Source organism: Elephantulus edwardii, unplaced genomic scaffold (assembly GCF_000299155.1).
Source record: "Elephantulus edwardii isolate Elephantulus edwardi_28Jun2011 unplaced genomic scaffold, EleEdw1.0 scaffold00065, whole genome shotgun sequence".
In the NCBI taxonomy this organism is placed as follows: Eukaryota; Metazoa; Chordata; class Mammalia; order Macroscelidea; family Macroscelididae; genus Elephantulus; species Elephantulus edwardii.
In genome coordinates, this window is record NW_006399815.1 from 7,502,531 (window position 1) to 7,517,738 (window position 15,208).

General features: G+C 37.4%; 1 protein-coding gene across 1 annotated transcript in view; it reads right to left on the reverse strand.

Annotated features, from left to right (window-relative positions):
• Positions 1-8,786: 8,786 nt before the first annotated feature.
• IRAK4 (interleukin-1 receptor-associated kinase 4) overlaps positions 8,787-15,208 on the reverse strand; it is a 27,797-nt gene continuing 21,375 nt past the window's right edge. Inside the window, 5 exon segments of the mRNA XM_006888184.1 lie at positions 8,787-8,811; positions 8,936-8,961; positions 8,963-9,094; positions 10,143-10,205; positions 11,661-11,844. Coding sequence (XP_006888246.1) covers positions 8,787-8,811; positions 8,936-8,961; positions 8,963-9,094; positions 10,143-10,205; positions 11,661-11,844 — 430 coding nt within the window.

Genomic DNA, 15,208 nt, shown 5'->3' on the forward strand with positions numbered 1-15,208 from the left:
AAACTAAAGCTGTGAACAATCTCAATCTCTTCACCATCCATCCTGATGCTACCAATTGGTCCAGTGGTGAGAATCTTTGTCTTCTTGACATTGAGCCGTAATTCATATTGGAGACTGCAGTCCTTGACCCTCTGCAGCAAGCGCTTCAGGTACCGTCTCAGTCTTACTAGCATGCAATATTCTGGATTGCATTTTCATGCTTTTCTGTTACTTCCAGTACTGTGTTGGCTGTACTCTGTCTTATGATGATTTTGAAAGTTCTTGTACTTCTTTATCTAGTCTATCAATTATTTCTTCCATCTTTTGCATTTTCTTTCATAGCTGTTCAAGTTGCTCCTTATAATATATTTCTTCTGGACTGTTGTCTCTGAGGTATTTGCTCTATTACGGACTTCCACTGTTTCTTTCTACATTTGTATCTTTTCTGTAGCTGATCAAATAACTCTACCTCAATATATTTCTTCTGGTTATGTGTACATTATGTGTAAAAATGTTGGAAACCTGAGTAAAAAAATAGTTTTTATAATAAATTGCTTAATTTAGATGAGAGCTTTCCTACTACTCTAGCAATAATGAGAATGCTATTAATAAACAGTTCATATTATGATAGAAGCACCCCAATAAGTATGCTAGGAGTGACCAATTAGTTTGAAGAGACACTCGGCATATGCTTAATGTGTGTAAGTATCAAATGGACCCTTTCTATTAGGAGGGTTTGTTATAATATTAATGCCTTAGGTAGCAGTTTTAGAAATGGGTGGTTAATCATTGAGTTGCACAATTTGATGGGTGGGGGTGGTGAAAGAAATGAGAAAGAGCCATTGTGAAAAACAATGCATTCAAACTTTATAAATATATCAGTATAAAATAAGATTTTAAAAATTAAGTTTAATAAAAAAGATTTTAAAAGCTGCAGGCTGTTACACTGAACATTTATGAGGCATTTCTGTTAAGAACTAAAGTAATGTACCTGAGGTTAACAGTTAAATAATTTGGTGTATACATTTTTACACATAATGGAAGGTCTCAGAAGCAGCAGTTAAGAAGCCAAGATGCTAAGTATGCAAGTTAGAATTGTAGGGTTAACTTAAAATGCGGTTTTCACAAACTCAACACATTTTGAATTCTGGGGAACTATCTATCAAAAGGGCGAACAGGATATACAATATACAACAGTTTGTCAGACTGGATTACCAAAAAGGCTACCTGCTGTTTAAATGATACTTAAGATATAAGGATGAAGAAAGGGATACACATGTAAGCACTAAGCAAAAAAAGGGTTCTCAGTCAAACAGTCTAAGTTAGAAAGTTCACCAAGAAAATATGACAATATAAAACGTTAAGCTAAATTTTACAAAATCATAATACAAATGGAAAATACATAAGGTTTAATATTTTTAAAACTTCTCAGTAATAGAAAATGAATATAAAATTATCAAAAGTACAGGACATTTACTTGAACAGGAGAATTGCAGTTTAACCAAATGGATACATATAGAACTACAAAAAACTTAAGCACACACGGAACATTAAAAAATTGTGTAATACTGGCCACAAGGAAAGATGAAATCACAAGATATGGTTTCCAACTCTACTGCCACTGAGCTAGAAATGAATACTAATCAATGTATTAGAAAATTCCATTTGGAATTTACAAAGTATACTTCTGAGTAAGCTATGTAACCAAAAGTCATAAAGGAGAGAAGACAGTAATATAAAAATTGTATCAAAACTTGGGAATACAATGGAAGTCATGCTTAGAGAAACATTATAAAACCTTCTGTGTATTTACATATTTAGGGTGAAAAGGCTGATAAGCTCAGAAATTAATCTAAAAAAAATTTTTAAAAGGAACTTGCAGTGAGATAGCTAAGGAACTTGCAGTGAGATGGCTAACTAGTCAGACTGGTAAGCCTGCCTCTCTCTTACAGGGTCATAAAACAATTACAGAGAATTCCAATCATGCATGATTTGAGAACCCTTAAATTTGGGAGAAGTTATTGAGAGCAAAGTTGGGCATCAAGGAGAGTGTAGACATGATTGAGAAATCAGTGATAAATACTGTAAACCAGGGCAGGGCTCAGATCCTGCAAAACAGAGGAGAAAGAAAAGAAAAGGAAATGATTAATCCTGTCAGCATTGAGGTGTCCACCATGGAGAAAACAGGATCTCATCTCCCCACTGCCCGTGAATGACAGGTTAAACAAACTTCCATCTGAACGCTACAGGGGTCCCTGATGATGAGCAGGCCTTCTTGACTCTGGGAAGAGACACCTCCACACTTAATTTAAATTTCACCCTGTAGAGGTTAGCACATGCACCAGAGGTGGACTTGCATATGTCCATTCCCAGAGAAAGAACAGAAATCTTTTGCAAAAATTACACCCACTGAAGTTATCAGAACCCCAGTCTCTTTTGCAGCAAGCCACAACATGGGATCCCATAGGAACAACAGCATCTGCTTCAGGAGATCACAGGGAAAAGTCAAGGCCACATTCATTATCAGTAGTAGGTTCCAGAGTCCCCATCCTATAGATAGTCCCAAAGCTGACCACAGTCAATGCCAGACCAGTGCTCTTCAGCTGTGCCCACAAGAGGGAAAAACAAAAAGTGCAGAAACATATTCATTGGACGAGAGAAATACAGAAAGCCCCTGATTCACAGACAATCAAAAACTCAGAAATTCAGGGCAACGGTTCACAGAGCTCCACTGTCCAGGGCAACTGGAAAAAGCAACAATTCAATAGCCCCAGCTGTGGGCTGGTTCACACACCATCCTCACTGCAGGCTATCTAACACACCAGGCTAGAACACTCACACATTCCATTGAAGTAAAGGCCAGCATGTACACCAACTGACCTATGTTAGACTAAAACCACCCCACCCTCCCCCAAACAACAACACTGCATAGAAAATGAACAGACAACCATAGATACACCCCATCAGCTGCCACACACTTGCCAAGAAAAGGGGTAAAAAGATCTACAATAGCAATGTCACCACAAGAACACTAATCTGTTAAAAGGGAAAAACAGAAACAAGAAGGAAGGAAAATGAAGAAAGCATAAGAATTGTGTGGGATACCATCAAAGGAAATAATACATATTGTGACTGGAATTTCAGAACAGGAAGAGGCAAAAAAAAAGAGCACAAAGAAAACTGTGGAAGATGTATTAGAAGTCTACATGTTTCCTATTGCCAAAGGGGCCCTGTAGAGTAGTTAGAGAAGATTTTCACTGTGAAACCTACAGCGTCCCTTTTCAGCAGGAAGTAGTTAAGAGAATACGCCATCCCCTTTTCCTTATGAATCAGGATGAAATCTCTCTCAGGGAGGAGTGATAGGGAATGGCAAAGGACACACTGACAAAGGAGATTAATCAGAACTGGTTTTGACAAGCACTGTGGCAATGGGACAATTAAAACAGACTTTCAAGGAATATTCAACCTGAATCCTTCTGATCATATGGAGATTTTTTAAAGTATTTCTTTGAGTTTATTATGTTTATTTGTTTGTGTGTAAAGGATACACATGATAACAAAATTATGATAAAAACAAAAGGGGGAAAATATGGGAAGCTAATACTAAATATTTGTAATAAAAAAATTAAAAAACTTTCCAGAAAAAGAAAACCATTTAAAAAGATGAATAAACTTCAAATAGGATAAACTCCAAGAGAAAAATATCAAGACATAGCATAGTGAAATTTTCAAAGATCAAATAGTAGGATAAAAATACTAAAAGCAGCTCGAGAAAAAGCGTTATCTATAAAGGAGAATTGATAAGTTTTAAGTTGGGTTTCTGGGTTGGTTGGTTGGTTTTTTTTTTTTTTTTACGTCAGATAGGTAGTTTGCCTATGTCGTAACAAGGTTTAAAAGGTGGCACATATTATACAGAAGTATGAAGTCCCAATCATCATGCTTATGAACCGGAAAAGGATCAAGTTTTAACTTCTCAGCCTAAAACAAGAAATCACTGGGATGGATGGTACAAACAAAAGGCTGAAAGAAAACAACCGTCAACAGAGAATCTTGTACCCAGAAAAATTGTCCACGAAATATGAAGGAGATATCAAGATATTCTTAGAAAAGCAGGAACTAAAGGAATTACAGAAAACAAGGCCAACTTTATAAGAAATAAAGAAGTCCACACAGAGACAATATAGAAAAGTGGACAGACTAAGGTGACCAGCAGTAACACCAAACAGAACCCAATAAAACGGCACCAATAAAACTTTGCCTATTGATAATCACACTGAATGTGAATGGCTTAAATGCACCAGTTAAGAGAAAAAAAGTAGCAGAATGGATGAACAAACAAATCTGAGTTGAAAATAGCAATACCATTTGGTTCAATCTATTCCACTATTGGGAACATACCCTAAAGAAATCTGAGCTGTAACATGAACAGATGTTCATAACTATGTCTATTGCAGCATTATTCATAACAGAAGGAGATGAAAGGAGCCCAAGTGCCCACCAATAAACGAATGGGTAGAGAAACTGAGGTACATTCATGCAATGCAATATTACGCAGTACTGAAATACAATGAAGAACTCCTGAAACATTATACAATACGGAAGAGCCTAGGGGCTAAAATGCTAAGTGAAATAACTCAGTTACCAAAAAAGGACAAACATTGCATAAGACCACAATTACAAAAATAGAATGGTTATGGGTATGAGGGATGGGGAGAGCATGAATAGAATGAATAGACAATGAACACTGTAGTAGATTAGGGAGAGGAGATAAACCTGAAATGACTGGACCATCACTGAATATGTGTACTTTAATTAATAATCTGGAATAGGACATGCATAACTGGTCAAATGGAAGGAGAGGAATGGAAGAAGGAAAGCATGAGGGAATGACTATAAGGAAAGATTTACTCACAAATAGAAGCAATTACAGAAGGTTGACAGGCAGGGACAGGAAGAGAAGGAGAGGAAGCAGAGGTTAACAAACAGGTAAAGTGAACAGAACGGGAGAGTACAGAGAGGCTTTGAGAGGATGTAAATAGTTATTTAATTGTAATTATTGTCATACAATGAAATGTGTGAGTGACTGAATGAAAACTGATTTAAAAAAAAATTGAAAATAAGAGGGAAAACTTTTCCTGGCTCAATTGTAAACATCTTGGTTTGAAACCTTGTGCTAGGCCCTGCGATTGTTAAAGCACTTCGCAAACTCTCACTGTCTTTGTTATTGTTATTTAGGCACTACTGAATAAGATTCATAGTGATCCCATGAACAATGGCTCTGAAACCTGTCCTATCCTTGTCATCTCTGACACATTTGAACACACTGCTGCACTCACTGTGTTAATCCATCTCCTTGAGGGTTTTCCTCTCCTTGCCTGACACTCCAGCTTTCTAAGCATAACGTCCCTTTCCAAGGAGTAGCCCTCTCCTACCAGCAAGCCAACGAACTCTGGGACCAAGAGACGTAATCCCAGAGGCTTGTGACTTGAAGCCACCAGTTGCTCCATGGAAGAAGAATGGGCAGTCTCCTCCCATGCAATTAACTACCTCTGAAAACCTACTGGAGGGTGAACTACAAGTTGGTTCTGACTCTATGGCACACAAACAACAACAATCAGCATGCCAAAAGCATGTGAGATGATTTGCATCCTTGCCTCTGAGGGGCACTCTGGCTGCGCTTTTTGCCGTTGAGTTGGCTCCAGTTCACAGTGACCCTCTGTCAGGTTTCTAAGGCTGAAATCTTAATACAAGACTGCTCCTCTTTCTCTTGAGGAGGTTCAGATGTAGTGGAATCACTGGAAAAGCGCAGCCTTTGCACAACATGCTACAGACCTTGTAGAGATTAGTAAACCAACCTCATGCAAATGACGTGACTTGGATCCCAGTATTCTAGTCATACTGTGCCTCGAATTATGTAAGCTCTTGTTAAAATTAGTCTTTAAATTACTAAGTAAACTTTTCCTATTTTCCTGCCAACTAGAAAGTTTTTATTTCTGCTTATTTGTATATAATTTTAATGCTCTTTTTGTTTCCTAGAATAGCATTTGTTTTTGCTGGTATGTGTCACCGTGACCCTGTGTATGACAGAACAAAGCTTTGCCTGGCCCAGCATCACCTTCAGTTATTGCCATGCTCATGCCTAGTGTTGTAACCATTTTGTCCACCGTGCCGGCCACTTTCCTTATCAAGCACAATGTTCTTCTCCAAGGATTGGTCTCTTGATAACATCCAAAGTATTTGGGACAAAGTCCTGCTAGCCTCTTTTCTAAGGGACATTCTGACTACATATCTTCCAAGACTGATTTGTATGTTCTTTTGGCAGTCCATGATATATTCAATCTTTTTAGTCAACACAACAATTTGAAGGTATTCTTTTTTGTTGCCCAACTTTTATATGCATACAAAGCAACTGAAAATACTATGACTTAGCCCTCACTGCGATATTTTCTAAATGAACACTTGACAGAGGTCTTTTGCAGCACATGTTCCCAGTACAGTATACTGCTTGATTTCTTGACTTTTTTCCCCCATGGATTGTGGCAAGGATCGCATACCTAAGTACCAAAAAAAGGCAAATCATTCATCTAAGTAAAATTAAAGTTTTGACAACCTCAATCTTTTTTCTGCTTATCATAATGTTACTTTTTTATTTAGTTGTGAAGATTTTCTTTCCTTGATGTTGAGATGGAATCTATACTAAAGGTTGAAGTCAAGAAAACATTGAAAAAGCTCTAAACATTGTACAAGGAAGCCTGGTGGTGTAGTATTTTCTGTGTTGGGCCATTAGCCACAAGTTTGTATGTTTTAATGTTGGATGTTTTAAGCCATTAGCAGCTCTTATGGAGAAAGATAGACAGCTTCTTTCTAACAAAAGAGTAAAATGGTTGTTCACATTTAGAGATCAACAGGGGTCATGTTGAGATGAATCATTCTTCTTTTTCTTCACTAACCATGTCCTCGATCATCTCAACCCCTAGCTTCAGGAACTGGCCACTGGAGTGTGGTTTTGGCTTATGCGGGAGACCCAAGTTTGATTCTCTGCTAATGTACTTTATGTATAGCCATTTTCTCATCCTACAGTGAAGGCTTATGTGTTGCTATGATGCTGAATGCAAGGTTCCAACAGAGCTTCCAGAATAAATTAGGAAGAAACACCTGATGATATAGTCTGAAAATTAAGACAGTAAAAATCTTTTGGATTGGTGAGTGCTGGTGGCCTAGTGGCAAGAAGCTGCACTGCCATCTCAGAGGTGTGTGGTTTGACTCCACCGGATGCTCTGCTGGAGAAGGAGGGACAATCTCCTCCTGTACCTGTCAGATCCTATTTGATCACATAAACACACACATACATCTTTTGGATCACAACAGTCTGATCTAGACACGGGGTTGCCCTTTTTCAGGGGCTGATTTAATAGCTGTTAACTGGGGTAATGGGGGTTGGTGTGTCGGAGATGGTGAGATTGGCACAGGATAGGTCAGAGTGTAGGGCTGTTGTACATAGGGTCTCTATGAATCATAGGCAACTCGACAGCACATAACAACAACAACAACTACAAGAAGAAACATTACACTATAGTAATTTTTGGCTATCACACACTTTACCTGCTCCTCTTCTGAATGAATTACTGAAAGAAATAATGACATACAGATAATTTGAATGAATTAGTAAGTCTAGACACTTAGTACAAACGCATACACGTTTAGTTTTTCTAGCAAATAGTTTTAAAGTTTATATAAATTACTTTCTCCCTTCACCTAAAGTTTTAATACATTTTCAAACACTATATCTAAACTGAGAATTTTAAACTTAGAATAATGAAAAAGAATTTAAAAAGTCAATTCACCAGTACTAACTAGAGACTTTACAAACAAACTACAGAAGAGTAGGAAAGAGAAATTTAGTGAGAATCGGCATGCCTCAATCTCATCGCTTGAACATGGACAGAAACTGGGAAGTTAAAAAAATATAGTAGTATTCATCGGAATCTATACTTATATTCTATTACCGCACAATAACAAATTATTGCAATCTTACTGACTTACAACAACCCACTTATTATCTTACAGTTGTTTGTCCGAAGTCTAGGCACAGCTCAGATTTACTGATTTAGGTCTCTTAAGGCTGAAGTCAAGATGGAGCTGTGGTATCATCTGAAGATCTCCTAAGATTATTCATGGTCTTGGCAAGATTCAGTTTCTTGCAGCTGTACTCTCTGGCGTTTTTAGAAGCGTCTTCAGAGCTTAGTCCATGTTGTCTTCCTACATTTTGGCAGTTTCCTTCTCAAGGCCAATAGGAGAATTTTGCTGAGCCTTTGAATGAGCTCACCTAACTAGGTCAGTCCATCAAGAAAAATATCTTTTGATGAGCCAAAGTCAGATGATTAGGGAAGTTAACTGTATGTATAAAATTCTGCCACCTTTGCTATATAAAATAATTTACTACTGTGTCTAGACTCAAAGAAGAGAAGTTTGTCTAAAAATCTAGATCAAATTAGTAGTTTAACTTGCCCTCAGGACAAGGTCTTTTGACTTTAAATGCCATTGTTCTTTATACAAATCTTGTCATTTTCATACTATATCTGATGAAACCATCAGGAATTACTGCAGGAACTGGAGAAGGCACTAAGGGGCTAGGACTAAATGTTGAAAATGTAGCTGCTTTTATCTCTTCTACATATTTGATCTGAAAATCACTAAAAATCCCTAAAAATGTTTAAAATAAAAATATTTTATTTATAAGAAATTATTTATACAGCGGTATATAAAAAGCCAAGAGTCTATTTCAGCAATCTTATATCATGAAGTTGTCATTTCTTGTAGCAGCTGTTGAACCTTCAAGGGAAAGAAAAGAAAAAAGAACTACATGAAATAATTTGTTTGAAATGCATAGTTAGGAAAAAAAATCCTCACTAATCCCAAGCCCTTCACTTTTAAAATAAGTATAATAATGTAATACCTTTTTAATGTCTGGTCTTTTATTTTTCTTTTCATGCAGACACTGACTAGCAACAGAGTACATAGCTTCAACTGAACTAGAATCAGCGTCCTTCATCTTTGAATCAATATAATCTTCAATGGTCTTTTCTTCATCTTCAATTTCTTCTTTGATATCTAGCTTTAAAAGGATTGTTAAGACTTTAAAAGTGCCAAATAAAAGGGCAAGAATTTAGAATATAAACTGAAATTCTTTAGTCTACATTATCTACCTTTACAGCCTTAATAACTGAAGACATAAAAGTCATATAAATATTTATTAAAAATGATTTTTTAAGAAATAGTTTTAATGTATTAATAGGTTGTAATCTTAACAAGAAGAGGCTGTCCACCTTTCTTCTTTGGAGCAGCTAGTGGATTTCAACAGCTGGGTTTTTGGTTAGCAGTGTATCAGATAATACATTATACCATGTAAATGCTTAACATCTATAAGAAAAGCAAAAGAAGCACAATTTCAGTACATAGCTGATTAACTTTTTAAAACTGTCAGAATCCCTGGGTAGTCTAAACGGTTAATACACTTGGTATCTAAGCAAAAGACTGGAATTTCAAGTTCACCCAGAGGCACTTTGGAAGAAGGATCTGGCAATCTACCTCTGAGCAATTGGTAGAAAACCGCCCAGAGTAGTTTTGCTTTGCCATACACGGTGTTGCTAAGAGTTGGAATCAATTTGACAGCAATTACTTTTATTTTATAAACATAACTGTAAATAGATGGCCAAACAAATTAGGTAGTTTTATGTAGCTTTATAAATAAAATGTTTCTGAAAAGAAATTGATACAGAACTTTCAATAGCAATTCTACTTAAAACAAATTTGAATGAAAGTCATGTGACTTCCTGTCTGAGCTGGAAATACTGTTAATAACCATCCTGAAAGTGGCAAAATTAAAAATAAATTTGATTTGAGACAACCTCAGAAACAAAATAATTTCATTTAAAGAACTCATTTTTAAAAGAAATGCAGGGCACAGAAGTGACTTTTCAAGCTTTAAAAGTACTTCATGGCACAGTTGAGATTAGAAATGAAATCTTTCCATATGTCATCATGCAATTGCCAGTGGAAAGAACGCCAAAAGAACACATCATTTCTAGCTGCCAAATGTACCCATATAAAATTAACCTATACATGCAAAGAGGAAAGATTGAAAAAATGAATGTGTCACTTACCAATAACTGAGGCTCACGGTTCTCATCCACAGCTGGGAGTCCAGTTATTATTTCCAGTAAAACCTGTGAATATAAAACAATCAAAAAATCTGTTATGCTCAAGACAAGAGAGAGGAAGTGGAGTGTGCCTTGTCTGTTGCTAGTTATCAAGCTGACTATGACTCAGAGCTATGCTATGGATAACATATTTGAATCTCGCCCCATCCTGTGCCATCCTCAACAGCCCTGAGGTGCTCATTGCTAAGGTCACTGTGCCAGTCCATGTTATTGAGTGTCTTCCTCTCTTAGAAGAAATAGAGACCCCAGTAACAGAATCTGACACACTGTTTCTATAACAAGTATAGTCTTTAAGCTATTAAAGTAGAAAGAGCATGAGCTGTGATCATTACTCACCATACCCTTTTCACAAGCATCTTGGATGCCACTCATCCTCATAAACCAGCTCTTTATGTAGAAACCTAATAAGGAATCGGCTGCACTTGAGATATATTCCAGGAATTCTTTTGTCTGTCTGAAAGATTCTTTCACATCAGTAATCTTTTTCTTAAGAATATTATTTTCTAAATCATACTGAACAGGTTTCAGTGGAGCGTCCAGATTAAGATGGACTTCAAAGAAAAACCTGGCAACCTACTCAAAATCAGCCAGTGGAAACTCTATGGATTTCAAGAGTCCAATTAGAACTGATCAGCATGGTGCAGGACTGGGCAGCATTCCATTTTGTGGTGCATGGAGGTTGACATGTCAGGGCAGGCTCCACAGGAAGCTAACAAGGCTAAGAGGATGTTATATACCAGTCCCTCACTTCACAGTGCTACCTGAAATACAGCTTACTAGGAACAGACGCAATCACTAAAACACGAGTTTATTGCCTTAGGAAAAGAATTCATTTTAAAAAATGTGAGACTGAAATATATTCATACTTCATTCATAGGCATGATTTATATTTCATTTCAATTCCTGGCAAGACAATCATATCTTGTTTGAGAAAGAAATAAATTTTACATATTGAGAGAAGTCTTTCTTCACTTTCTGCTTTTTTTATTAGCTGCTGCTGAGTCAAGTACGACTCACTGCGATCCTAAGAACAAGGGATCTAAACCTTGTCCTATCCTGTGCCATAGTCACACTTCCTGACACACTAAAGCCCACCGCAGCAGTCATGTCAATCAACCTGGTTGAGGATCCTTTGCAAGTATCATGTCCCTCTCCAAAGAATAGCTCTTCCTAGCAAGATGCTGAAGTACGTGATATGAGCCTCATCATTTTTGCCTCCAAAGAGCACTCTAGCTGCACCCTTTCCAAGATATATTTGTTTGTTCTTTTGGCTGTCCATGGAATGTTCAGTGCTCTTTTGCAAGACAACATCTTTCGGCTCTTACTCAGAATTAATGTGAACAGCTTATCATTTTTAGGTAAGAGAGCTAAGCAATACTGGTATATTTAAGACGCTTCCACTTGAATTTTACAACTATATCCAGAATTAACATTTTTATTAGTTGTCCACTTGAAACTTACCACACCAAAGCTGTAGATGTCAGATTTAGGTGTGATTTCTCCTCGCAAAGCTTCAGGTGCCATATAAGCTGTTGTTCCCATGATTCTGCTGGTCATGACAGTCTGCGAAAACCTCTCAGAAGCCCGGGCAAGCCCAAAGTCAGATATTTTCGCTCTGAAGTCTTCATCCAGCAAGATATTTGCACTAAAGAGAAAATACAATGTGTAGAGGAAAAAAAGATTTTTCTCTCTGAACAAGCTGAGCAGTATTATTCATCTGTCCATATATTGTGTGTATATATACATATTTTATAGTATTCATTTGAAAAATCTGATAGTTAAAGAAATAAGTCCAGAATTCAGATTATAGCTCAAGAGAAAGAAATACCTTTTTTCTTTCTTGAAAAAAATTAAAAGACATAAAACTTCCTATGAGATATATGTCTATAAAACTGTCTAGTAAGAGATATTTTCATTATTTCACAAATAACCTATGCAGGATGGGACAAGGTTCAAAATAATTGTCCTCAAAGTTATACTATAAATCAGCATTCTTAACTGCTTTCCTAACATAATGCCATTCATTTAAAAATAAACTTTCAAATAAAGTATCTTAAGTATATATTTTTTTTTAAAAAAACCCCAAAACTATCCTGTCTTTTTCTTCTGTTGGTGTGCAAGCCTTCACTGAGGAAAGACTAAATGACCTGCACCTATTTATTATATGTGCTCATTCATACATTCATAGTTTTCTTCAATAAAACTTTATTGGGTTAGTATCTAAGCTTGGTCCTAGCTGTTAGTAGAATCTTGTCTGTGGCAAAGGCATGTGAATAAATAAAAAAAACCCATAAGTTAAACAGTTAGTAAGTAACACGTAATAGGGGGAGCTCTGGTGGTTTAGTGGTAAGGAGCTGCACTGCCAATCCAAACGCAGGTGGCTGGAACCCACCAGCTGCTCCCCAGGAGAAAGATAGGCAATGTCCTCTCACGTGGCACCTGATAATCCGTCAGAGGTTCAGCTATGAGTTGGGTCCCACTTGATGGCACACAACAACTACATAATATAATACTACGGACAAAATGCTGAGAGAACTCTCATGCACTTGAAAGAACTGGAGGAAATTCCAATGAGAAGGTGACAAGCATGTTTAATCTTAAAGAATGTAAGAACTTGATGGGTATATGAGGGAAAGAGGCACTTCAGACAATTGAGACAGCAGTTAAAAATGATAAAATTAAGAATGTATATAGTGCATTATGATAATATGCAAGAAATAATCATATATTTATAGTGTGAAAGGAAAATGCACAGAATTTGAACTTCCTTTTGTAACATTAGGATACCAAGAGCTTCTTTGGATTGGTAAAACACGCGCGGGAAGAGTAAATGAGTTTGATTTTTAATCCTTTGTGATATCTAGATAAACATGTTGATGGTATCTGGTAACTAAAAGAAGAAGACTGGAACCTGTTGATACAAGTAGACAGAGGCAGCATATGGAGTCTACAAGATAATTCAGTCAGAACATGCTGACTGAAAGAAGAACTAACAAGGTTCTTCATGAGGATGAAAACAGAAGAGATGAGCGATGGTGTCGCTTCTCTTCTCCAGCTCCTCTTAGACTCCCCCGACCCTCAACACTACATTCTCAGGAACCTTCTCAGGTATTTCTTCTGCATACTCTCCCCCCATCTGAATCCTTCCCACAGGCATAAAAGCATTAATTTTTGCTACTTTAAAAAAATATTGTTTTCTAATGATACAATTCTTTCAAGCTACTCTCCACTAGCTAAATATCTTAAAAGACTTGTTTGTATTCACACCTTTGTCACTCAGCTCCACCTTCTCCTCAATTATTGTTGGTTTTTAAAAAATTATTGTTGTTGTTGGGTGTTGAGTCAAGTAGAACTCAGTGACCTTATGAACAGCAGATCTGAACGCTGTCAGATCCTGTGCCATCCTCATAATCTCTGACACACTCAAGGCCATTGTAGCAGTCACTGGACCATTTTGCTAAGGGTCTTCCTGTCCTTTGCTGCTCCCCCACCTTTCCAAACACGATGTCCCTTTCTAAGGAACTGCCTTTCCTAGCAACATGCCTCAAGTATGTGAGACAAAGCTGTATCATCTTTGCGTCTAAGGATCACTCTGACTGAACCTTCTCCAACACATGTGTGTTTGTTCTTTTGCCAGATCCTGGGAAGTTCCCAATTACAACCTGGCTTCTGAGTCAATTACTACCTGAAATTCTATTGATTGTTAAATATCATCAAGTTAGTTCATAATTCATGGGTGTACAGTACACATTCTTATTTTAGGTGCATCAAGTTAAGTAAGACTCATAGAGATCCTATAAATAACAGATATAAACCCTGTCCTATCCTGTGTCATCCTCAAATCTTCAACACCCTCAGGCACATTGCTGCAGTCACTGTGTCAATCCACAAAATTGAGGGCCTTCCTCTCCTTTGTCATCCTTCCTTCCCCCTTTCATGCATGATGGCCCTTTCCAAGGAATAACCTCTCCTAACAACATGCCCATAACAACAACAGCAACATGCCCAAGGTATGTGAGATGAAACTTCACCATGTCCACCTCCAAGGAGCACTCTAGCTTCACATTCTCCAATGTCTATCCTTAGTCACTGTCTAGTTCTTAGGTGCAAAGTAAGTGACTGAAAATACTGTGGCATGAATCACATACACCTTAGTCCTAAAACTGACATTACTTCTCCTCAATAATTTGAAGAGGTCCTTGATTACAGACTTTCCCAGTGCATTATGTCTCCTGATATCCTGACTGCTAGTTTGATTGTGGATCCAAGTAAGATAAAGTTGTTGACAGTTCTAATCTTTTCTCCATCTTTTGTGATCTTGTCTATCGGTCCAATGAGTAGGGTTTTTATTAACACTGAGATGCAACCCATATTGAAGGCTGCAGTCTTTGATATTCTGTAGTAAGTGCTTCAAGTCCTCCTCACTTTCAGCAAGCAAGGTTGTTATCTATCATCTGCATTACAAAGGTTACTGATGAGTCTTCCTCCAATCTTGATGCCATACTCTTCTTCACAGCAACCAATTTATGGAATAGTCTTCTCTGCATACTGATTAAATAGGCATGGAGAAAGTACACAGTCTGACACACAGTTTTACTAGTACACATAGTCTGTTTGAAAAGATATGCACTCCTACACTATCCTTGTGATTCCCCGAGGAAGAAACTGGTAAGCCATAGTTTTCATGGATTTATTTTTATGAGATTATCAGGCCTTTCTTCCTAGTCTATTTTAGTCTAGAAGTTCTACTGAAATCCGTCCAGTACCACAGCTAAGCACAAGCCTTCATAGACAAGTGTAGCTGTGTATGAGATATGTTGTTGTTGTTGTTATGTGCCATTGAGTCGCTTGCAACTCATAGCGACCCTATGTACAACAGCCCTAAACCCTGCTCTATCATGTGCCAATCACACTGCGTCTGACACACCCATCCCGATTACCCCAGTCCCTGAATCAATCCACCTCATAGAGGGTCTTCCCCTCCTGCGCTGTCCCTCTACCCTACCAAG